This window comes from Arvicola amphibius, chromosome 1, assembly GCF_903992535.2.
Source record: "Arvicola amphibius chromosome 1, mArvAmp1.2, whole genome shotgun sequence".
NCBI lineage: Eukaryota > Metazoa > Chordata > Mammalia > Rodentia > Cricetidae > Arvicola > Arvicola amphibius.
Window position 1 is genome coordinate 183190902 of NC_052047.1, and position 26120 is coordinate 183217021.

General features: G+C 47.2%; 1 protein-coding gene across 4 annotated transcripts in view; it reads left to right on the forward strand.

The window, feature by feature from the left end:
* Positions 1 to 24075, forward strand: part of Cnnm1 (cyclin and CBS domain divalent metal cation transport mediator 1) — a 58405-nt gene extending 34330 nt beyond the window's left edge. The window contains exons 7-12 of one of the 4 annotated variants that reach the window (XM_038341179.2): positions 2053 to 2115; positions 10004 to 10167; positions 19495 to 19678; positions 19828 to 19983; positions 22046 to 22141; positions 23231 to 24075. In XM_038341179.2, coding sequence (XP_038197107.1) covers positions 2053 to 2115; positions 10004 to 10167; positions 19495 to 19678; positions 19828 to 19983; positions 22046 to 22141; positions 23231 to 23310 — 743 coding nt within the window. In that variant the 3' untranslated portion in view covers positions 23311 to 24075. Of the gene's footprint in view, positions 1 to 2052; positions 2116 to 10003; positions 10168 to 19494; positions 19687 to 19827; positions 19984 to 22045; positions 22142 to 23230 lie in introns of all 4 variants that reach the window. The other 3 variants (XM_038341191.2, XM_038341181.2, XM_038341199.2) reach the window with 3 other exon arrangements.
* The last annotated feature ends 2045 nt before the right edge of the window (positions 24076 to 26120 follow it).

Here is a 26120-nt window from a genome sequence, read left to right on the forward strand (position 1 = left end):
TTTGGTTTTTCAAGACAAAGTTTCTCTGTGTAACAACCCTAGCTGTCCTGGAAGTCACTTTGTAGACCAGGCTGGCCTTGAACTCACAGAGATCCGCCTGCCTCTGCCTCCTGAGTGCTGGGATTAAAGGTGTATGCCACCACCACTCGGCTATTTTATTAATTTTTTTTAAGTCAAGGTACAAAATAATGGGCTTTATCACGGCATCTTCATATACATGAGTCATCATATTTTGTATTCAATTTAACTAGGTAAAGGGAAGCATTAAATTCTCTTTCCTTTCCCATGCTCTTTCCTTTCCCATATTTATTCAAGAATGATAAATATCATTGGCCAGTAGGAGAAAGAGCTGCTGTCCGTCCTCCATCCAGTTCTTCCTCCTGAGTGAAGTGCGGACTAACTGCACAGCTCACCCATGCCCCATGCTTGTTCCCTAAGTTGGTGCTGCAGTCAAGGCTCGGGGGCACCCAGCTCCACTTTTTACTGGCTAAAAACATCAGCTGGAGGTGGAGCTTAAGCTTAGACCACAGGCAGGACTTTGGCCCTACAAGACCCTTACTCTGCCTTACTCAGTCATTGAGGTGGAAGTGAGCTGATGCGTTCGTAGGGACACCTGTGATCTGTGCCTCGGAGTTGAATTTGAAGTTACAAAGAATTCTCCCAGGTGTTTCTGAGTGGAGCAGAGGGAGCCCAATCCACACTCTGCCCACCACCACTCCTTTTTTATGTAGCCTGATTAGCCTAGAACTTGCTATGGAGATCAAAACTCACAAAGATCTGTGTGCCTCTGTCTCCTGAATGCTGGAATTAAAGGCATGCCACAGCGCCAAGCTCACACTCAATCCCTTGCCTCAATGTGGATTGCCAGGAACCCAGGAACCCATGGTGAGGGAGCCCAGTTTTCTAGAGGAGCCTCACAAGAGCTCAGGTAGAACAAGAGCACACAGAGGTAGGCAGTGGGGAGAACGAGCCTGCTTAGCAGAGTAGACGATTAGTTTAGAAAGAACTGGAGAATGGGACGCTCTCATTCCAGCATGTCTCAGAACAGAGGCTGGTCTAAACACTCGTTAACACCCTGTGACAGAGCAAATGGTTAACAGACAGGTTCAACAAGCAAACAAAAATCCCCTCCTTTTGGCCTGCACGGATAGGTAAGGTAATTGAGATCAAATCTGTGGTACAGAAGAGAAAGCTGCAGAAGCCGCCTGTTTTCAGTGCGCCTGCAGATCAGTTTCTGCAGTCCTGGGAAGGGATTCTGAGAATGGCCAGCTCAGACAGACAGACATCCTATGTAGAGCAGTGCATCAGGATTAATATGAGGGAAGAATTGGAGTCCTGTTCAGTCTGCTCCACCAAGGCCCGGATGATGGCTGCCACCATTTCTGACTCTCGGGAAAGAGAGAAAAAGAGAGGTGCTTCGGAATGCTTGTGATTTCTAGGAAGTGACTGTGATCTGATTCATAAAGTTGACTCACAGTTGAACTACTAGAATCCTGCTCCGCCTTTGCCCGCAGCCTCTAGCCATGTCCGGGTCCTCACAGCATCACCCGCTAGCCCAGGCAGGGTCTAGCCTCCTAGCAGATGCCCTCCCAGGAGCATGCACCTGGCTTCCTGACCTCTGAAGGTCTGCCCAAGGGCTGTCCTGTATGAGCAGGCTACATGAGACAACCGGGAGAGCGGAGGGCAGGGGACAGTGCTGGGCTCTGGCAGATTTGCTAGCTGGGGGTGGGAGCTCAGAGAAAAAGCTACTTATGTGTTCCCTCCAAGGGCACTGGCTGTGCCAGTCACTGGCATCTGTGAGTCCCACTGAGATTATTGCATCCTTTCAGAGGACCTTCAGTTCATTTTATTTTGTCTCTCTGGAGGGTGACTTTGTAAACACACAATTCCTATGCTTTCTGAAGCAAGGTTTACTTTTTGCCAAGAAATGTGATATTGTGAAGAACCAGGGACAGACTGTCTCACCCATTTTGCTCTTTGTCTCTCTTCTTTTGTGTTTATCTTCCCCTTTGCTACTCACATGTCCTTGCCCCCCCGCCCCCGACTCTTTAGTGCCCGTCTCTGTGTCTCGTACCTTCGCCTTCAGCAGAGGGGACTCTCTGGCAGGCTCCCCAGGTAAACATGCATGAGTATCTCGGGTCTCTGTAGATCCAGTGGGGTTAGCAGGAGGCATCTGATCTCCCTCACTGTCCTGCATGAGAACTGGACTCTGCCCACAGGCACTCCAATGACTAAGGCATAGTGCATCACACAAATAACACTCATTTGCATAGCAGGCTGGTTCAGCAGCGTCCGTTAGGAATTTTCCTGCCAGGATATATTTGTGTATGTGCACGGAATAATGGTTGCAGTGTGGACTAGTGTGAGTTCTTCCACATAATTTGACTCTGCAGAGTGGAGGGATGAAAAGTACAGAAGGAGAAACGTAGGAGGAAATGATGGAATGATGTCCTACATCCCTACCACCTCTTTTTCTTCTATGTAGTTAGCTAAGCTACTAGCCCATCCCCCTCTTCCTAGCAATCTTCTGAGAGATAGCTGTATTTCCTGCGGTTCTGCTCATGCAAAGGCTACTGTATGTAAAAATGCCCACGTAGCTTTTTGTTACACTTAACGCCTCATATTAATGAAATACAGTTTGATGGTTTTCTTTTTAATCAAGTGAAGCCTAATAGAGTGCTCAGTAACCCAATGACTGAGTTGGGTCCAGTAAATCTGGATGATTAAATAGCTGGGTTTATATTGTTTGTATCTCTAGAGGTTGATCTCTTAGTACCATGGAGTAAGAACCAGAGCAGAATGTATTAGTTACAATTTCCTGCGGCTAAAAAGTCCAGTTTCCTGTGGTTTCTTCTTCTGTGGCTCCCTGTCCACACCCACCATGTCCTCCATGATCCAAAACCCAGTTATGTCTGGTCAGTTGACCTTCTACATTGGAAAGACCATAACCTGAGACCTCAGACTCTATATTTATAATTTCAAACATAGTTATTTTAACTTCTCTCCCAAATCACATTTTCCCATCCAAAACCATCTGGTTCCCATGTTTATCTGTTCAAGACAAGTTAACCACCTTCTCAAATTTCACCAAAGTTTTCCCTCTCTGTGGATGGTAATTTTCCACTAAGAAATAAAGTTCTTCTTTTGTGAGAGTTCATGCCTTCCCAACGGTTACAGGCTAGAACCGTCGATGAGAGATGCCAATCTGGTATCCACACCAGTTACGTGGTCTAACCCCACATGCCAGGAAAATTAGAAATGACCACATCATGGACCTTCAAATCTTGGAGAATGCCAAGAGCGCATTGTGAATGTGCTACAGAAACAGTGGGGGGGTGCATATTTTTACAAGATTTTAAGCTAGAAGAATCAAAGCAGGCATATATTTTTCTTTTTAATTAACCCTCAACTAGACAGACAACCCACTAAGTTGTAATTTCCCAGTGTAAAGGATAGTGGGTAGTTCACCAATATTTATTATGAAAACTTTGTGTAGCCCAAAGTCAGAGAATAAACAGTCTTGATCTCTGTGTAGCCCTTCTCCCACCAGAGGCAGAACTTCTCCTGCACATCTGGCTGATGTGTGCCCCAGAGAGTTCTTTCAACCTTCTTCCCATTCTCCATGACTATGGATGTTCAGTCCAACAGGAAACCACCAGTAAATGAGTTGAGAACAAGGCTATCCTTTTCCCAGTCTTGGTTCAGCTCTGCAGGGAGGACCAGTCATAGATGCAGCACGAAAAAGCAAGTAGCCAACATCTTCGCCTTTTGCTCTTTCCTCCATTCTTGCTGCTGGTCTCTGTCCTTAGACAACCATTAGTCTCCATGATAACTGGGTGATGTTCTCAGTACTCTGCACAACAACATAACCTCTGTCACTCTTGTTTCTGTCCCATTTTAGCAAAGAAGCCTGGGAGTTTTGTGGCGAGCCTAGGGGTTTTCTCGCAAGAAGTCTTGAGTTCTTTCTGGTCCCAGTCTTGATTTCTGCTCAAGAAATATAAACTTGTATACATATTAAGTAAGCCTTAACCTGTCTTTCATAGGGAAAAAGAAATTAACTAATTTAAAAAGAAATCAGAGTACTGGAAAGGGAGGTCAAAGGTTAAGAGCACTTGCTGCTCTTGCAGAGGACCTAGATTGAATTCTCAGTACCCACATGGCAGCTCACAACCCTCTGTAACTCGGGGTACTGGGGATCCAGTGCCCTCTTCTGGTATCCATTGGTACCAGACATTCTTTGTGGTACACATATATACCGGGCAAAACACTTGTACACATAAAAGTAAATTTTAAAAGTTAAGAAATTTCTAAAAAGAAATCATCATTTTATCTTACTCCCCACAGCCACTTTGGGAGGTGGGTAGAAATTATTATAGGGAAACAGACTCACAGAAATTAAGCCATTTGGTCAGTCTTGTATGTGTAGTAAGTAGGTAGAGGGACAAGGATCCTGCTTTCTCTTGCCTGGGACAGATACTGCATCTCCACATGTGGGCATTTTGCGCCCCCTAGAGGACTTCAGTGTGCTTGCATTAGCCATGTTAATGAATATGGTGCTCGCACTGGACTGAGTCCAAGAGACCTTGTACCAAATATTTCAAAAATATTGAGCATGTGATTGCAAATCATTATCCATAGGGCATTTCTTTGAGTTTGGAGTAAGGAGAGCTTAGTGGTCCATGGATCACCTCCAGAATACAGTGCAATTAGCTAACTTTGCAGGTGCTTTTGTTTAAAAATGGAACTTCTCATTGGCCCCACTGCAGTTATCACTCCCTCCCACCAAATTCATTCCTTCATCCTTCTCCTGATGGAGATAATATTGGCTTTCCCGTGGCAATCCTCCCAAGCCCACAAGAACACGGAGAAAGGGGAGAAGTCACAGCTGAGACTTCAATTGTCTGTCCGTAATGTTCTTTGAGATCAAAGATGATGGCGTCTTCTCCCAGAATATACAAGGAGTCCCTAAAAATAATCTTTCGGCTTTGTACAATGTGGCAAGTGGAACTATTCCTTGGGGCTGGCTCTTGTGTAGTGAACATTTGGGAACCATTAAAACTCCTTGAAACGTGAGTGAGTTCATCTGGGATCGTAACTGGGGCTGACTTGCAGAGTTCGCATGGGGCTCGACGGAGGGCTGGCTCTTGGCATTTGGTTGTCTGATGTTAGAAAACTACCAAAGAATGATGAATTTTAATAATCTTAGTTTGTGCTCTTATAAGCCTATGTAATTAAACCCCACCCCACCCCCCATCCAATTTGGGAAACACAGATGGCCTGTGGTAGTAACCATGACCAAAGGAAGCCGTTCCCCCTCAACCTTCTAGGATGATCCAAAAGATGTCGACAGGGAGGCCCAGAGCCCGTCTACTCTCCAAATCTTTATGCTCCCAAGGGGAGTCAAGCATCATACTTGTGAATTTTGAGTTTTTCTCCCTGAATAGGGTTGTGAAGTCTCCCTAAGTAAAAGTAGGTACGCATGAAGCACCGGTTCCAGAACCGGGTGGCAGTCTTCAAGCCCAAATATTAGTGCAGAATGACAGGATTCTGTCCAGCAGCAGTTACTCTGAAAAATCGTCTTCTCCACCTCCATCCTCCCCCAGTTTTATAGCAATATCTTCTCCACTCAGCCTTGGTCACTCTAGGACAGACAGCTCCTGCAGGATGGCCACACACTGTTTGCAGGATGGAGGTCTGCCACAATCTTCCAGAGCAGTTAGTAATGCAGAGTAGAAAATGGTGCCCCTTCCACCCAGTCGCCCAGAGCTAGCTGTGGTATAATACCACAAGCAGGCCAAAGGCGTGCTAGCCGCTTGGCCCGCCTCCTGTTGGTGCCCTGCGGTCAGCAGTATTCTGTGCTGCTGTTTGATCCGCCGCTTTCGGGCCCCCTCACGCTGCACTCAGGATTTCCCACATTGTTCCGTCCCCCAAGCTGTGCCTCTGCGCTCTTAGGAAATGCCAAGGGGAATTAGACAACTTGAACTAGTTTGCCATGCTGCTGGGACACTCGTCTGTTACTGATTTCTTCTCTTTCTTTATTAAAAGCATTTCCATTTCCATTCCCCTTGCTCTGAAGCCTCAGAGTGTGTGTGCACAATTACCAAAATGCCGAGTCATCAGCATCCTACCTATTGAGGAATGTCAGGCTCGGGGACACTGAAGCAAGCATCCATCTTACACAACGTTCAGATGAACTGGGACTTTCTTTGTCAGAAAACAAGGGTTCTTTTTTCCCTTAAAAATTCCTTTTACGAGACAGTTGTATCTTTTGGTGTTTGAAAATCTTTGGGATTTTATAAACAAACATCCAGTGGTGTATTTACTTTTAAAAAATTAAAAATATGTTCCTCCTTCAACACAACAACGAAGTATGTAACTGTGCTTGGCCTGTAAGTCCCTGAGTGAAAGTAGGGTGACTCCTTATCCTAGATGCTCGTGTATGTGAGAGCCTTCTGGAGAACTAGGATGTGGCGGTTGCCTCTATTGCCAACAAGGAATGGAGGTGATTCAGGCAGACGCTTCTGCAGACGGGAAAAGTTCAGTAGATGAGATGAGTTCTGTTTCCCTGTCATCCTTTTCAAACATATATAGAAACATGACCTGAGATAAGGATGCGGGGCAGAAACTGTGGGCTGTGAGGCCCCTGTCTGGCCAGGAAAAATGGAAAATGCAGCGGTACTGCCTCAGGGTAGCTGAAGCCACAGGTAGGACTCACATCTTCTCCCCCGACTTGTGCTTAAACTGAGTGGAAGCCAAGACCCCCTGAGTCTTTCAACTTTCCAGACCCTGATCATATATGCCAAAGAAGCTACCCTCCTGCAAGACTACCTGTTACCCCCACAACTGCCCCAGAAGACTGAGCTCTGGCTGCCAGCTGCCACCCTGAATAGCTATGAATAGACTTAGCCCAGCCAGAACTCGTCACTTTGTTTTTAAGGGACGAAGATTACAGTCTTACAATTCACAGTCACTGGTGCATCACTGTATCCTCTGTCACTGTCTTGTCAGTCCTAGTGGCTCTGGAGGATCAGGTCCTCCCACACCCATGAACAGGCAACTTCCACGGTAAACAGACAGGTAGAGTCCTGGTGTCCTTGACCTCTCCCCTAAGCTGCTGGCCAAGGCCTGAGGCTTCTGGATTTAACTCCATCCTGGTGTGCTTCTGGTACCCTACTACTAACCCTAGCTTCTTAGAGGAGTTCCCCAGATGACTATAGTTGACAGATAAAAGGCTTGGGGACCCCAAGACCATTTGGGAGCTCTAAAACCTCTCTTTATACAGAATTTAGATTCTAAATTAAAATCGTTTCGAGGAGGGGCTGGAGAGAGGGCTCAGAGGTTAAGAGCATTGCCTGCTCTTCCAGAGGTCCTGAGTTCAATTCCCAGCCACCACATGGCTGTTCACAACCGTCTGTAATGGGGTCTGGTGCCCTCTTCTGGCCTGCAGGCATACACGCAGACAGAATATTGTATACATAATAAATAAATATTAAAAGAAAATTTAAAAAAGCCTCAAAAGATAAGGTAAAATCGTTTCAAGGACTGCGAGGTCATATTTCTCCACTCTGCATTTATATTGAAAGCCTGCCCTGGTCAGGCACTGGGTGTATATTGATGACCAGGAAAGGCAAGGTCTCTACTCTGGCTAAATGTAGAGTTGGGCAGAGCTAAGAATGTGTGATTGTTGTGAAAAGTGCTGCTTGAAGGACAGGAGAGGGACAGGCACAGTGAACATGGAGGAGCTTCCCAGGGTGCCCAGGTGAGGTCTTCAGAGAAGTGAGCCTCTTCAGTAACAGCTAGGGATTAAGAAGGAAGCAACCTCGGCAGGTAGGGCTAGGAACCAAGGGATTGGTGTCTTCTCAGTGAGAGACACCTACGTGATTGAGGGCACCAAGGAGGCCAGAGGCCAAGAGAGGTGAAGGCGGCCCAAGAGGAAATCAGTCGGGAAAGTGGGGATCAGCAAGCAGTCTGAGTTATTCAGATAGACTCAGAAGTGGATTATAGGAATGGATCTCAGCGGCCTCCCTTTATCCAGACTTCCTTTTTTATGATTTCAGTCACTGATGGTAATCAAGATCCATAAATTATTAAATTGAAATATTTAGGAAATAGGGAATTTGTAATGTATAAACAACTTTTATTTTTGTGTGTATTATTATTCTATTTTATTAACTAATGCATAGTAGTAGGTGATCCCTTATTTAAAATTTAAAGTTTATCGTATGTATGTAGGGAAACACAGCATATAAATTGGGTTTGTACGATTAGAGTTTCAAACATCTGTAGGAATCTTAGAATGCACCCCACAGATGAAAAACTGCTGTTTCAGGTTAAAAGTGAGGAGACCAGATTGTGACCCAAGCAATTGTGCTGGTAACTGCCCCTGATTTGAGAGAGAGAGAGAGAGAGAGAGAGAGAGAGAGAGAGAGAGAGAGAGGAGGGAGGGAGAGAGAGGAGAGGACTGTTTTAGTTAGAGGCCAATGGCAGGTCTCAACATGGTCCTTAGGGAACAAGGGAGTCAAGGCTGATTCCCAAGTTTCTTGGGGAATCAAATGGCAAATCACAAGTAAATGGCATTTGCAACTGAGATAAAAGTTCTATAGTCATACGAAAATGATCCAACCTATGTTTATTTTAATATATCTGCAAGCTGTAATGACTTGGCAAATAGACAAATCATCTAGCTCTGTGACTCATTCCAGTAGGTGCTGATCAGACATCCTAATTGACACTAGCATCATCTCAGGGGGCAGAATTAAATCGCTAAGTTTTGCTCCGAGAAAAAATTTTTCGAAAATTTTGAGTCTTCACTTGAGCTCTCTGAAGTACATCTGAGTCCTGAGAAGCCTACAGCCTCTTTGGGCTCTGGGGAAGATGTGCAGAGTGGCATCACTAGGGAAACAGAGGGATGAGAAGGGCTTTGTATTCTCTCAGTAGGGTTGTCCCATGGTCGAGACAATGCTTATGGTCACCTTTAGCTTCCTCATCCCTATTGGTCCTAGGGGAGGTAGCTCACTGTCCATTTAAAACCAAATGGCATAGTCTTTACTGAACTCAAAGAACCTATGGAGACATTTGTGTCTTTGGCAGAAAGTCTGTGGATTATTCCAGGCTCCATTTATGCCAGAATGAGCCTTTCCATGACCCACATTTTCAAGGACCACTGTGGCTCTCCCCAGTGCTACGTCTGTGTATGAGGCAAGACATTCATGAAAGAGAGTTAGGTCCTGCTACACATCTCAAAGATGCAGAGTCCTAGAGCTGCACAACCAACCATCCCTGAAAAACACTGAGTCTAGAAGTCCTAAGACCAGAGCCTGGCTCACCCCCACACAGCCCTGTTCCTGCCACAAAACTCAAGGAGTTGGACCTTGCCTTAGGGGTTGTTATAAACAGCAACACGGCAAGGGCAAAACAATGTAACTGCGTGTTAACATGTTATACAACTTGTAAGCATTTACCCTTATAGCTTGTGGACCTCTCTTTACACTCTTGGTCCTGGGCCTGCCACTGTTGAGGCAGACCTGAGTTAACGCCGTTAAAATGTGGCCATGGTGGTGACAGGTGATTCTTACGACAAACAGAAGACCCTGGTCTTTCTAAAAGAGTTTGGTGTCGCACTGTGTACAGTGCCTTGCCCCAGTAGAGGGCTCTCTACTGTGCACCATGTACATATCACTATCCTTGTGTATTTGGGGGTCATCCTGCACCTAACTTGAAGTTGAGCAGAGACAGAGTCCCGCCTCCGCCCACTATCTAGGGAAAACAAGCACTTTGGCTTCCTCCCTGGGTCAGGTTGTGACTCCCAGGAGGCAATACCAAGAAGCCACTCCTTTCCTGGGCTCTAGTGGGGTGTGGGTTCCTGTCCTCGCAATGCCACCACCGCCTGGTAGTGCCGTGGGACCTCTGTAAACAGCACCTCTTTCTCTCTTCCTCCTTCCTCTCATCCTTCCTCTCCTTGTCTCTTCTCTCGCCCGCCCCCCCTCTTCCTCACCATCTGCAGTAAACCGGTCCCCTTCTCGCTGCAGCGGCTTGAATCGCTCCGAGTCTCCGAACCGAGAGCGCAGTGACTTTGGCGGGAGCAACACGCAGCTGTACAGCAGCAGCAACAACCTCTACACACCTGACTACTCGGTGCACATCCTCAGCGATGTGCAGTTTGTGAAGGTAACTCCTCCAGGAGGGCAGCTGGCTGCGGGAAGGCATCCCATTCTCCCGCCCCGGTGTCATGATGCGTGGCACTTCCTCCCTGGCTGTACCTGCTTTTAGTAAGCGTGATCGTTACTGTTTGTTGTTGTTGTTGATGATGATGATGATCATTTGACACAGTTAAGACTCCTGATCCTTTATTTCATGTGGAGACACTAAGGCACAAATTAAAGGAAGAGGAGCTTGCCTGAGACCCATTTCTAGGCAGAACTGTCTCTGTTGGACCCCTGCCATTAGCACCAGAGAGATTCTATTCATTTCTTTCAAGGTCAGTTAGCAAGGGATAAATAAATCAAGAGTACAGAAAAACTGTGATGATTTTCTACAACAGTATATTAACTTATATGATAGTATTTCTAAGCCATAATATGAAAATGGGTCACTGAAGAACCAGGCACTTAAGGAAAAAAGCCTGGTGTCTCTTCAGCTCTATCCTTAGGGTTGTAGTACCCAGGAGCCCTCTAAATTTCCTTCCTTTCTCTTGCTCTACTGAATCTTTTCTTTCCTTTTTCTTTTTCTTTCTTTTCTTTTCTTCTCTCTTCTCTTCTAACATCCAGCAAACCATTACAAACATGGTGCAGACACCTTAGCTGGAGCCCCACTTATCCCAGTCCAATGAAACACCCAGCGAGTACAGTTGGTAACTGCCAGCCACTGAAACCCCACAGTGGGAGAAGGTCATGTCCTCCTGCCCAAAACACTGATTACTTCTGGGGTGTGCTGGCTCGTGTTTCGTGCCAGGACTCTGCAGATACGTTAGTGATAGCCAGTAGACATAGCTGTGAAAAGAAGAAACCACTGGACGTTACCAGCAGAGGGGCAGAACTTGCCAGGTAGGCCGTGTGGTGGTTGGAATAGGAAGGGCCCCATAGACTCATGTGTTTGAATGCTTGGCGCATAGGGAGTGGCACTATTAAGAGGTGTGGCCTTGTTGGAGGAAGTGTGTCACTGTGGGGATGGCTTTGAGGTCGCAGATGCTCAAGCTAGGCCTGTGTGGCATTCACTTCTGCTGCCTGTGGATCAAGTGCAGACCTTGCAGCTCCTTCTTCGGCAGCATGTCTGACTGCATGCCGCCGCGTTTCTTCCCTCCATGGCGATAATGGACTGAACCCCGGAAACTGAAGCAACCCCAATTAAAACCTTTCCTTTATAAAAGCTGCTCCGGCAGGTAGTGTCTCTCCACAGCAATAGAAACCCTCGCTAAGACAGGGCAGCGTAAGGATGGCTGGGTGCCGAGCGCTCTGCGAGCGTCTTCACTGACTCTTGCCTGACTCACCCATTCAACCACCACCACCCCCTGAGGTAGGTTCTACTTGCCATTCCCATTGTACACACGACTTTGAGGCTTGAGTCACACTTGGGAGCTGACACTTCTGTCTGCTCCTGGAGCCCAAGCCCTGGAGTCACTGGGATCAGGGAGAATTGTGAAAAGTTCGCCCAGGCAGAAGCAATCACGGCCCAGCTGAGCACACACTCGCAGGTGTGACTGGACAGCTGCCAGGCCCGAGAGCAGAGAGGCTCACCTCACTCCCTGTGGCTTCCAGCCTGAGAGACCTCTCTGTGCTAATGCAGACCTTCCTCAGAGGTGGAGGAGGGTGGCAAGGGGGACCAATGTGCTAGCTCCGCTCTTGGGGTATCAGCCTCATAATTTCAGGATGCCGTTTGTTGCTTGTGGTTAGCATTGATGAGCTACTGCGACAGCTGCCTTTCTAGAGTTTATGTGTCCAAAGCCGGGGTGAAGGAGACAGGTTAGTGTGTCATAAACCAGGTAAGCTCAAGTGGTGGTGGCAGAACCATGGCATAAAGAGAGACAGGGAGGGACAAGTCGGCTACTTCTGACGTGGCCCTCAGAGTGGGCTGAGGGAAGGACGCTTGCTGAGGGCTGATGAAGAAAGGAGGGGGAATGCTCAGAATAGAAACCACAGTGCTGGGGGGGGGTTAGGGGGTCAGGGATCTGGGCAACAGCCTGTGAAGAGCAGAGGCAGACGCTGGTGTGAGGTGGGAATGGAGCATCAGAAGCAAAACCCCTGGGCCCTCTGGGGCAGCATATGGAATTTGGATTCTATTTTTAGCACATTTCCCCAGCAATTGTGAAAAAAAAATTATTAAGTAGGATTAATAGTTTTCTAAAGCCACGGGTTTAAAGAGCGTTTAATTGGCCACCTGTCTCAATTTTAAAACGTTTAGATGGGGAAAAGGAAAGGAGTTCTCCCCCCATACCTCCCCCACCCCCTGCCCAACTTGGGTTTTCCTGTTCAACTCAGGAAGTCAATTCAGGCCACCGTCACAAATCACCATAGTATGTACAGCTTACACACTTTAGGCTGGCAAGTCCAAGGTCTGGGCCCTGTAGAGCCAGTATGTGTGGAGGGCCCACTTCCTCACAGCCTTTGTGTCCTCGGGTGTTAGAGACCAGAGAAAAGAGGCAAGCCCTTTAGAAGAGAAGTCACAGCGCCCACCACCCTTAAGACCCAATACCCTCCCAAAGCCCTCCCGCTGAATGCCTTCTCCTGGGGGATTAGGTTTTAGTGTATAGCTTTTGGGCATCATACGGCACCGTTTATGGCCGAAGTTCAAAAAGTCAGTGTACAGTTTGGTTTGCTGCTTTGGAGTGAAAAGTGAGTAAGATTATTTATCCATCGGGTTTAAATAAGGAGCTATGGGGAGCCGAGGGTCTTTGTCCTGACAAGATCACTTAGAACAATCAGACAGTCATGGGTGTGGCAGCTCCTCAGAGGAACGTACTGAGAACAGGACCTCGGACGGAGGAAATTTGTGAAGGTTTTCCTAAAACTCGTCCCCATTCCTAGACCTAAGAAAACGGGACTTTCCACAAATAGCAAGGAAAGCTTTTTCAACCTGAGAAGAGGGAATGGAGCCCCAAAGCCAAGGCCAATTCTCAGGAGAACTGAGAAATATATGTTCTTTTTGTCACATCAGAGGATCGTGTTTTGGTTCAAGCTACCAGGAAATACCAAACACAGTTTTTTTTTTTTTTTTTTTTTTTTGCACCTAAACATTTTAAAATTGAGGATGTCTAATTGAAGCATTAGTCAAACTCTTTTTAAACACATGGCTTCAGTAAACATTTAGTTCTACCGAGGGGCACTTTTCAAATTCAAGACAATTGTGTTAGAGTTTGGTTTTCTTGTTTGCTGTGTGCTGTAAGATTGTTCTTAAAATGTAAGCAAAAAATCACCTTCTCCCATTCAGAAGATGCTCGGGGCCTTGCTGAGGCAACTTCCCCCAACTTCCTCTCCCAGCTCCCACCTCTTTAACCAGGAGAGTCTCTGTGCTTTCTTACTTGATTTTGTAGTACTAAATGTTGAACATGGGCCTCAGACATCCCAGGCAAGTGCTCTGAGCCATATTGTACCTGTGGACCTAAAGGGAATACCATACGGGGAAGTGCTTTCATGGGGCCCAAACCCCAGATGGTCCTCAGTCTTTGTCCAATAAACTCAAGTTCCCAAATTATAAGTTCAAGAAAAGTATGATTTCAAGACAAGTTTAAAATGAGATAGAAAGGCACATCTTATGGTTTTCTTGGAAAGATTTTTAAACAAAGCCATGACTTGTAGACATTAATACATTACATTATGAAGCCACCAATCCTTGTGAATTTTGTCTTTTTTTTTTTGGTTGGTGGCTTTGTTTTGTTTTGGGTTTTTATGTTTTGTTTATTGTATGTGTGTGTGTGTGCGTGCGTGCGCGCGTGTGTGTGTGTGTGTGTGTGTATGAGAGTGTGTGTGTGAGTGTGTGTGTGTGTCTTTCTGTCTGTCTTTCTGTCTGTCTTTCTGTCTGTCTCTGTCTGTCTTTCTGTCTGTCTTTCTGTCTGTCTGTCTTTCTGCCTGTCTGTCCTATAGGCATCATTGTTAAGTTATGTTTGACAGGTCTCTTACAGTATGGATTGTATGACTTTGATCACCATCACCATCTAGTGGTAAGATCCCTAAATTGCAGGATCGTGTTTTGAAGGCTAATAAATCACAAGTTCAAAAAATGATGAGACATCCAGAGCCTAAAGGTTCTCTTCTGGGTGCCTTGGCTGCTAAGTCAAGATTCCCAAAAGGGAAACCTTACCTTTTGTTAGTCTCAAGATAATAATTTAGGAGCTGCTTAAATTATTGACTGGCCAAAGTATGAAAAGACAATCTAAACTCAAGTTACTGCTAAGATCACATGGCTACATTGCAGCAGGGAATGAGAGACAAGAAAACATTGTCTTTTGAAAATTAGCTTGCTTAACTTCATCAGCCAATCAGTGTGAATTTCCTGAGTATTAACAATGTTCTTTGGCTACTGTGCAGTGTGCTAAATATATTTGAATATAAGATACAACTATGGGGGCTGAAGAGATGGCACAGTGGTTAAGAGCACTGACTGCTCTCCCAGAGGACCTGGGTTCAATTCCCAGCACCCACATGACAGCTCACAACCATCTGTAACTCCAGTTCCAGGGGATCCGACACCCTGTTCTGGCCTCCATGGACCCCAGACATATACATGCTGCACACAAATATAAATATAAATACAAAGCACCCGGACACATAAAAAAATTTTAAACTAAAAAAAATTCAAAATATAAATATGTAAATTGTTTTATATAAAACAACCGTGCAAATAGATAAGAGGAGAAAAAATAAGTTAAATAGCAATGATCAGTGTAGGCACTAAACTATGTGGCAATAACAATGACCCGTACAGGTACTAAACTACGTGACTTTTTTAAAGCACTATATTATCTGGAGAATGTCTGGACCTTTAAAAACTGGGATGGAACCAGAGCCAGCTTAACGCAGTGTCATGTGGGGCATGCTCACAAAGGCTATGGGACGCTGCAGTGAAGCAAGCTGGGAAAGGATCTGGCTGCCCCAGTTCTGGGCTGGTAGCAATGAGAACTCTTGACTGTCAAGGCCACATTGATAGAATTAGTTCACCTGTTTCTCTCTTGTTTGTTTTTTGGAGACAGGGTGTCACATGTAGCTCTGGTTGACCTGTTTCTCATTTTAACTCCTAAACAATATTTCTATTTAACAATAACATGCTAAATTGAAAAGTTGTCAGGGCCAGGAGTGTAACTCAGCTGCGCCCTGTTTGTCTGGCATGTCCTAGGCCCCGGATCCACCCCCTAGCACTAATAACAAAACTTGCCTAAAGGGAAAGAAAGGACGAAAAGAGATATTTGAACCTGAGTCCATTCTTCAAAACAGAGTTTATGTTTTTCTTTTCTAACTTATTTAGATTTATTCATTTTATTCTATGTGTATGAGTATTTTGTTCACATGTATGTCTGTGTATGCCTGAGACTCAAACCCAGGTCCTCTGCAAGAACAAGTGCTCCTAACTGCTAAGCCTTCTCTATAGTCCCTTATGGAGACAGGTTTTTGTTTTGTTTTTTAAGTGATGCATTAGCACAAGGGTAGTTTAAAGTTTAATTCTTTTCTTAAAACAGTGTGAAAGCAAGGCTGTAAGAACAAAGAGGTAACCAGTCAATGGCACCGTCCCCTTTAACAGCCACCCACTGGCATGCAGACCCTCCCCCAAACTCTACCCTTTACCCAGCATCCAGGGCCAAGCACTCCCTCCAACACACACCACTGTGCTTCTCCTAATGTCCAGTCCTGGCTGTAGCTGTCTGAATCTTCTTTCCAGCAGGCTTCTTAGTTAGGGTTCTATTGCTGTGATGAAGCACCATGACCAAAGCAACTTAGGGAGGAAAGGGGTCATTTGGCTCACACTTCACAGCACTGTTCATCACCAGAGGAAGTCAGGACAGGACCTGAAGCAGGGCAGGGACCTGGAGGCAGGAGCTGATGCCGAGGCCCTGGAGGGGTGCAGCTTACTGCCGCCTTGCCTCCCATGGCTTGGTCAACCTGCTTTCTTATAGAAAGAACCCTGAACCACCACCAGCCCAGAGGTGGCCCCAGCCCATAATTGACTGGGCCCTCCACCATCCATCACTAATTAAGGAAATGCCCTACAGGCTTGCCCACAGCACAACCTTAGGGAGGCTTTTTCTCAAGGTAGGCTCTCTCCTTTCCAATGAGTCTAGCTTGTGTTAAGTTGACATAACACTAGCTGGGACAACAGGACCAACAAGTGGGGGTTTAACACGGTGACTGCTTCCAATGACAGGGAACTCGGTATCTCACAGAGGGCCTCCCTCCCTTAGAGTTGTTATCAAGTGGTCATTAATTCCTATGTCTTTCTTTCCCCCTACAGTGGTGTCTGAAGCGTAGCTCAGCACAGACACAACAGGGCAGAAGCCTCCCACGTATGAAAAAGTATTAAAGGGAGACAGAGCATTTTATAGCAGTTTCACTCCCAAAAGGCATCTACCTTGGGGGACACAACCATCCACCTGGCAGATGGGAGTCCTGAGCCAGCAGATCCAGTCCAAAGTCAAACCCAGCACTATCTCCTTTCTCCTGCTTTTCCGCGATCACTGTCGCTTTTCCCGTCCATTTTCCTTATCCTTTCACGGCCTCCCTGGCATCTGCCTCCGGCTGCTGTCCTCTTTGGCTGAGTCTTCTTACTGAAGGCTTTACCAAGCTTCTAGACGTGTCTCTCACCAGTCACACAGACTCTGGGGACAGAGGGCCACCGCCCCTCCTCCTCCCCCACTCCATGGCGTGCTGTGGAGAGTTTAGAAGGAGGGAGATGGTGACTATGACACCTGTCTTTGAAATGTGTGCCGTGTACAAAGTCAGACTGAGAGATGTAGGTGGGTGTGTGATAAATAGTCACATGGAATAGTTGCATAATGCATGAGCTCATATTATCTCCGTTCTCCAGGCATGTTCTACAAACTCAGAGGGGCTAGTGATCTGGCTAGTGTTACCCAGCTCAAAAGTGGCAAAACCAAGGCTTGAGTCATGGGTGCTGAGCAGCAGGCCGTGAGTTTCCTGTTATACTTTCTGGGTAAAGGATGCCTTTGCCTTATTTGATTAAACTAGAAGACAAGTCTAAATTAATATTCTGAGGAACACAGCCGGGGGCTGGAACGATGGCTCGACAGTTGAGAGTGCTTGCTGCTCTTTCAGTGAACCTGGCTTCTGGCACCTTTGTGGAGCAGCTCACAACAGCCTATAACTGCAGCTCCAGGAGATTTGTACCCTTGCCTGACCTCAATAGGCACACACGCCCCACATAAATTAAAGTTTAATTAAGAATAAATAAAATACAAGTAATTCTATAAAGAACAATGTAGTGATATTTCATTTGTATTTTAATAAATAAAGTTCAACCTGAAGGTCAGAAAAGCAGAACAGCCAGCCACTGGCCCATACCTCTACATCAGTCCAAAATAGCGATCCTGCCTCCAGGAATCTCAGAGTGAGGCTGTGTCTGAGAGCTGTCTCCTCCCATCTTATATTCCTCTCTGGAGCTGGGATTAAAGGTGTGCACCACTATTGCCCAGCTTTTTTGGCGAACTAGTGTGATTACAGGGACTAAAGGTGCGTGTCTCCATCGCCTGGTCTCTAAGGCTGATCAGTGCGACTGCTTTACTCTCTGAACTTCAGGCAAGCTTTACTTATTAAAATACAAATGAAGTATCACTACGGAACACAGCTGCTGGAGGGTCAACTGCTCTCTTGGGTTTATCAAGTGTCCTGTAGGAAATTTTCTACATGTAACGTTGTAGTGGTTTTTTGTTTTGTTTTGTTTTGTTTTGTTTTCCACTCTTTGGGAGCCTACCACCCAGCTCCCAAATAAATACATGGAGACTTACTCTTACTTATGAATGTCTGGCCTAACTTGGCTTGTTTCTTGCCAGTTTTTCTATCTTAAACTATCCCGTTTCTCTTTAACTACATTTTGCCTCTGGGCTTTTTAACCTTTCCTTATTCTATTATATCTTCTCTTCCTTCTTCCTCCGTGACTAGCTGTGTGGCTGGGTGGCTGGCCTCTGGCATCCTCCTCTCCTTCTCCTCTTTTGCTTCTTCTCCTTTCCCTAGATTTCTCCTCCCACTTGTTCTCTCTGCCCACCAGCCCCACCACTTTCTCCCCGCTGCCTAGTTCAGCTCTTTATTAGACCAATCAGGTGTTTTAGATAGGCAAATTAACACAGCTTTACAGAGGTAAACAAATGCAACATAAAAGAATGCAATACATTTTTGTATCATTAAACTAATATTCCACAGTATAAACAAATGTAACACATCTTAAACAAATATTCCACAACAGAGCATAACTTCAGATAGCTGAGTGAGGGACGACAGAGGCTGGGCCATGAGGTGTTCTCAGCAAGAGCACTGACTCTGTTGAAGCTTTGGGCAGACAGTGAGTGGATGGACACCCACATTTCCATGTTATAAAGCACAAGGCGTAGTTTTCGCCTGCAAACTACCAAAGCCAGCTGCAAGCACAGTGCTGCTGTGTCCTTTAAATTGCTTTGACTGAGACCTAGTTAATGTGAGGCACAGGTCAGTTCGTTCCCTGCAAAGCACAGTATCACTAGCCTTATGTGGAACTTGCTAGAAATGGAAATCCTGTTTTGGATGCTGAGCTAGTAAATTAGAAACATTCTGAATTGGGCCCAGAAACCTGGATGTAACTAACCTTCCAGGTCAGATACTGAAATGTGAGAATCACAGTTATCTGGCCCACATCCCCTGGTTTGGGTATGGTTTGAGTGTGTCCCCAAAGGTTAACAAAGTCCCCAGTGTAACAGTATTATGAAGTGGATCTTCCAGAGGTTGAACCTAGAGGAATGTGAGAGTTACGGGGGTCCACCTCCTTGAAGGGGATTAATATCATTCCTCTGGGACTGTATTGGCTTTTGTGAAACTGGGTTGTTGTCAAACAAGGTTGGCCTATGTGTTTAGCCCCTTGCTACTGTCAACCGTTTCCCTTTCTGCTTCTCTAGCATGTGATACAGCCAGGGAGGCTCTCATCAAGCGCCAGCTCCATGCTGGTTGTATTTTCCAACCACCGAGATCTTGAGCCAAACAAACCTCTTTCCTGTATAAAGTACAAGGCTCAGATATTTTGCTGCAGCAACACAGAAGAGGTCCGGGCAGGTTCATCCTAGTATGCTACAAAATCTAGAACCAGAAATTTGTATAGTGGGTGTTGGTGGTCAGCAAGAAAAGGGCCCTTCTTTGTCCTTCTTCGGGGCTAGTACAGCTGGGTCAGCCTCGGGTGGGGCTAATGCAGCTGGGTCAGACTCCGCTTCACGGGCCTCAGGCCTCAGGCCAGGCATTCCAAAGAATCCTGGTGGAGCTGTTTGTGATGGAGTGTCTACATCACTCTCCTGAGCCTCTGTCCACTTCCTTCCAGATCACACGACAGCAGTACCAGAATGCACTCACGGCCTGCCACATGGACAGCTCGCCCCAGTCCCCAGACATGGAAGCTTTCACTGATGGGGACTCCACCAAGGCCCCTACGACCCGAGGCACACCCCAGACTCCAAAGGATGACCCAGTCCTCGCACTCCTGGGCAACAGGACCAGCTTGCCGTGTGAGTCAGTCTGGCAGACAGGTTGCGCTGCTGTGCGGTATGAGCAACCCTCCCTACGGCCTCCATTTCTGCTCTGCAGCCATCTTGTGCCTCAAGGAGCCCAGGTCTCCTCCAAGGCACAGTGGTGACGTACTCACTGTCCTCCCTAGGCAGCCGCTCAGATGGTCTGAGGAGCCCCGGGGAGGTCGTGTACCTGAGGATGGAGGAGATGGCCTTCCCCCAGGAAGAAATGGCCGACTTTGAGGAGAACAAGACACCCCAGCTCTCACTGTCCCCTGCAGCTGTTCCCACAACAGCAGGTCAGAGCTGGGTCCAGAGGAACAAGGGAGATCACCGCTCTGGGACACAAGTGTGGTTCAGAACCAGCTGGCTTGGGGGGCCCTGGGCTCCTAGCTCCTATATCAGAGGAGGGGGGATAGGGTGGGGTGCTGTCAGCATTTACCAAGTACCTGCCGTGTATCAGGCCCTTCTAATTCACCTTTCCAGGAAAACTTGAGCATTGGTAGGAGCTGTTTTCTACTTAGATTTATACCCTAGCCTCTCAATTCACATTTTTGGGTGTTTTTTTTTTTTTTTTTTTTTTGTCTGTTTGTTTTTTGTTTTTTAACCACAAGGTAACCCCGGTGGAACCTTGAGCTTCTGAGCCTCCTGCCTCTACCTCCCAAGTGTTGAGATTACAAGTATGCACACACACACACACACACACACACCGCCTCCACCTCCCAAGTGTTGAGATTTACAAGCATGCACCACCCACATTGGGTGTTTAGGGACTGTGCAATCGTAAGCAAATTACTCAACCTAAGGTTCAGTTTCCTTATCTTAATAGGTAAGCTTCCCTGAGTAAGTTAATAAATATAGATAATAGCCAGGCACTGGTGGCACACGCCTTTAGCCCAGCACTTGGGAGGCAAAGTAAGTTCAAGGCCAGCCTGGTCTACAAGAGCTAGTTCCAGGACAGGCTTCATAGCTACAGAGAAACCCTGCCTCAAAAAACAAAAAATAAATAAATAAATATAATCATAGTTTTATTTGTCATAAGGCAGTTTCAAGTATAAGTGAGATGATGTGTATATAGGGCACACTCTATAAATATTAGAACTACTCTATAGATAAGTACAGCGTGCTGTACTCTGGCATCAAAATGCAGCTTTGTGCCAGGCGGTGGTGGCGCACGCCTTTAATCCCAAGCACTCAGGAGACAGAGGCAGCCGGATCTCTTGAGTTCGAGGCCAGCCTGGGCTCAAACTACAAAGTCTGTTCCAGGACAGCCAGAGCTACACAGAAACCCTGTCAGAAAGAAAGAAGGAAAGAAGGAAAGAAAGACAAAAACTCTTGACATCATCAGCCTTCACCCTCATTGGTAGGGCTCTTCCCATCCCCTGGGCCACAGAGCAGGCCAAAGTCTCTGGAACTTTCCCTGTGTTCTCAGGTCCTTTCATTTGAGCATAGCGCACCTCTGCCTTGATAGTGGAGCAGATCAAAGCTCCCTGTGTCCCAACAGCAACGTGATCCAGTTTTGCTCACAAAGGTGAACAGCCCCCAGTGCTGCCCGCACCGTTTACCCACCCACCAACTGCTGCTTCAGACCTGCCCGTTCCACACCAAAACAAAGGTCTGGAAAGGCTCCTGAGCCTGTAAGATCAGTGAGACAACACGCAACGAACCCAGAAAGAGGGCACATACAGTCACCAGTCCAGGGTTTGGACTGAAAAACATGAGACCTCTTCCTCCCCCCACACCAAATTCAGTAGCTCCGCTAAAGCATGTAGCTAAGAGAGGGAGCAAAGGAGTAGGGATGGAGATGGATGGACTTTGGAGACCGTCTAGCCCACCCACCTCTTAGTGGGACACGTGAGGACCCATGAGAGAAGAAACAGCTCGCCAAGGCCTGGTGACAATGTTGGAAGTGGACTCCACGTCAGGAGTGCAGGCGCAGGTCAGCTTCCCACACACCGCCCTGCCTCCCAGCTTGGACCCTTCCAGCTTGGACCCTCTGAGACTCTAGGGAGCCAAGGGTGTGTGCTCAGTTGTTGCTGAGCCCTTGGTGTTACAGGTAAAAGAAAGTGACATCCGGTGGCCTCAGGTGTCTCTTTCGTCTGGTACAGAGCACACAGTCTGTTCTCCCACTCTCTTGCCAGATGGCATTTGAGGAGGGAATCATTTCTAAGTGCTGTCTCTCTGTCCCTTTTGCTAACTAATAGACAGCACCCTTCAGGGCGTGCGCGCACTGCTTGGCGCTGTCACTCCCTGAGAGGAGGTCCTATCCTTCCATCCCATCACTCACAGACAGGGTCACTCCGAATCTCCCTGCCTGGTCCTGCCATTCAGGTTGGAGACCCGAGTTTGCTCTCCTTTCTGCTGCAGAGACCGAATGCTGTAACATCCACCTGGAGCCCGAGGCCAGCCCCAGCAGCAGCGACTGTGAGGAAACCATGGGCAAGAAGCTGCTAAGAACCTTGAGTGAGTACCTCTCTCCCCCACCAAAGCTCCTTGCCGGGCCGTGGGAGTACATGCTAGGCTCTCTCTCCCAAGGGAAGGCTTGCAAACCTTAGACACACAACTCTAGAAAACCACAGTGGGGCCTGAGCCAATGCCCCACCTGTGATGCTGTTCGACTCTGTCCCTTTCCATTGGTGATCTGGTGACAGGAGTCCACAGACATGCCCTGAGGTCAAAATACGACCCCCTCCTTCCTTCTCCTGTTTTTCATAGGTAGAGACCTTTAGATCATCAGGCCGATTTATCATGATTAAACAATCATGACAGAGACCTTAGAACCTGATAAACCCATAATATTCACTGTATAGTCCTTTGGCCAGGAGACTCCGTAGGAAGGAGAGCGAGGGAGATGGCTCCGGGGAAGAGTGCTTGCTGCCAAGGCTGGACCTGGGTGTGTTTCCCAGGACCCACATGGAAATGGGGAGAACTGACTCACAAATAGTCACCTGAGCTCCACATGCACACCATGGCATGCGCACAAACACACACACACACAAATGTACACACATACACATGTGCAAATGCCCCTGCACACAGTAAATGTTCTTTAAAAGAGAGAAAAGACAGAGACCAATGGCAGAGAGAGCAGGATGAAAATGTTGCGTCCTGGAAACTGCAGAGCTGCACACAGGGGTCTCTTCCATCTTTGAGGACATTTATACAGACATCATCACCTGGCCCAGATGAGACGTTCTGAACCAGACCCCTTGGAAATGGCTCCCAGCTCTACCCACCAACTCCAGCCCAAGGGACGTCAGAGACTGGGAAACTAGCACTCTTTGGGGGTTTCAGGCAGTCACTTGAGCTGGGAGGAGCCTTCCAGAGAAGGGAGAGAAGGCATTTCAGGGCCTACCTCAGTCCCTTCCATGAATTCTGCCATAGGCTACTGCCTGGGATCGTGGTTTCTCGGGAGGCTCCTCTGCTGGGGAAGTGCAGTCGCTAATGTCAGCACCACGGCAGGAGTTCCAAAGCAGGGCTGTGTCCCCAAGTCCTCGGCCTGCTGAGACTGTCTTCCCTAGCTGCAGATTGAGCTGACAACCCGTTTTTCAGGTGGTCGGAAAAGGAAGAGGTCAGCAGATGGAGAGAAAGCCTCTGAGGAAAACTCCAATTTAACACCTCTGATCACCTGATGAGGGGAAGACCTCACTGGCCGCGTGTGAAATTCCAAGGCTTTGGGGAAGACCCACCCTCCCATCACCTGCTTCCCCCAGGCCTCCCACGGTGACAGAACATCCTGCCCTCCACCTTACACCCCTCTCCGTCAGTCTGACAAGTTTTCCCAGTTGTCTCCAATTTGACACAGAAGGAGATGCCTGAGATGGGAGAGGCTAAAGTGGTCTTGTCCATAGCATAGTCCAGGACTGGCAGGGAGATGACCCCAAGCTGGCAATGCCTCTCTGAGGCTCCCAGTGATCTTCTTTGTTCTTTGGTGTCCCTGGACCACAGGAGACCCATGTCCTGGAATTGACCATTCTTTCTTCCAGAACAAAATAACCCTTTCTGCCATAGTTCATGCTTAGGATTAACTCTGGAGGTGATGCGGGGAGAGAGGTGTATTCGAGTCTAGAGGAGCAGGTGTGAAGGTCAGCTCCAGGGATGGACAAGGATTCTTCTACCAGAACTTCAGAGTATGGGACTCACTGTCAGAAGCCCTGAGGAAGGGCAAGCGACAAAAGCTTGAGCCACCGTGTCTCCTCAGGATGTGTCAGCTTGGGCTTCCAGTAGCTAATCTCTCGATAAGCCAGCTTCAGAAAAGGAGGATCAGGGAGCACAGAGACCAAGTTGTGAGCCAGACATGGAACTTCAGGTTTTAAGTGAAAAATCAAAGCAGGAAAAAAAAAAAACCTTACAAGAAAAAAAAAAACTTGTAAGTTGTTACAGTGACTTTAGCCATGATGAACCAAAGAGTGCCCAGGTCAGCCAGGAAGGATGCCCCGTGATGTTACGGGACTTCAATGTGCTTGACACAGGAATGTTGAACGCTCACTTTTCTTTTTCACATACTTCCCTCTTACTGTATCCCTTGCTGGTCAGCTAAGTATCCTGAAAACCTATCTGATCCCAGGGTTTTAGTCCTGGGTGTTGAGGCAGAAGCAATTCCAGTCATAACCACAAGATGGCAGAATGACCACACATATCTACTGAGACTGTAGGTATTGAGAAACAGCCAGAGGGAAAACGTTAAGTCGAGTTTGAATTTGAATTTGAGTTTCTGATTTATTTCTCACCCTTTGCACACCGTCCAGTCAGTACCCAGAGATGCAGTTCTGCCTGCTGTGTCTCCACACCATTCCCAAGCCACTTTTTCCTCTCCCCCATTTGGTCACAGGCAGATGGACAGTTGCTAATTCCTTTACGTTATTTGTGTCTCAAAGGAAAATGCTCGCCCACAGGAACTTCATTTAACTCAGGGTTGTTAACCTGGGGCCACTACCCCAGGGGAGTCCGTAGTTTGACTTTAGAGGGCCTATGACGCCCTTGAAACCGTCAGAACTTAGTGTGTTTGTGTGTTCCAGAGACTTGAAGCTTTCCTACTAGCATCGAAGTTCCCAGGCCCACAAAGGCTTTTAGTAGTTTTAAATAGGGGAACTTTCAGCCCAGTGTTTCTGCAATGCAGAGTGAATATTGGACACTTTGAGAATGGTGTTTAATTATAAGTGGTCAGGCATTCTTGTCAATGGGGGAAGGTTGGTACTCACCAAGACAGGGGCCTCAGAAATCCTTGGCACATCACACACTATGGTACAGCCTACATCCCAAATAAACCACTTGCCCACTGTCTACCGAACAACAGCTGATATTGCCAAGAGGGCCTCAGCCCCTGGGAAGGAAGATTGGAGCCAGCGATGTCTCTTCTGTGTGTGTAACTGACTTCACACGCCACTCGCTTAGCCTGGCTGGCCTGGAGCTCAGCCATGCATGCGTTCTAGCTAACTCCACAGCCACCACCCCCTGCCTGCTCCTCCGTGGTCAGAACAGATAGTGCCGGCACTAAGTGCTGGGGGTCTCGGACCTAGGCCAAAAAGTGATGAGTTTTGAACAAGAATTTGCAAGGGAGCCTGCTGGACAAAAGCAGCTCCCTCTCATTCTCCATTGGGCCCTGACACCCAGGCCACTGCTATTGCGATACCCCCCTCCCCACAGCAGAACCTCTAAGGAGCTGTCACCACCCCTTTCCCTACACCCCCACACCCCTAGATTTTCTTCAGGTTAAGGTAAATTTAAAAAAAAAGATTTTAAAATAAAGCATTTATGAAGGCTCAAAAAATTGTAAATAATTTTTAAATAAAATGAAAACGTGTTTCCTGGACTATGGCCGCTTTAATTGCCCACGGAATTCCGAGTTCTGTCGTGGCTTCCACATCTCACCTGTGGCCCCGCTGCCTGGACAGGTGCTCCTCTCGAGACAGGTGTGGGGTTGGGGTAAGGTTACAGGAACGTTCGGGTACTTGGCTTTGGGACACCAGAAGGGGCGGATTCTGTAGGAATTGAATGGCAGAAGTGGGAAGTTAAACATGAGCCTGGCTATAAATGGAGACGAAGGGATATTAAGAGGATAATGAGAAGGGCCACCATCTGCTGAACCCATGTGACAATGAGAAAAGTTCAGGATCTTGGGGGCCAGACCCAGACATGCCCCCCGAGACTCTGCTGCTCACACTAGCAGGCTTCTGCAGACCCTCTGGAAAGAAGTGGAGATGGCATGCTTCCAGCACTTCCTAAACAAAGGTAAGAGCAGGGCCAGAGGATATGGGTACGCTATAAGCCAGTTCTGTGGAACATAAAGGCATGCAACTCCCAAGTCCTGGGATTACCTTTGTGCGAGCTGTTTCTCTTTTAGACAGATTCCGTCTCAAATAGCCCAAGGTAGCCTTGAACTCAGAGATTCGTCTGCCTGTCTCCCAAGTGCTGGGATTAAAGGTGTGTGCCACCACTGCCT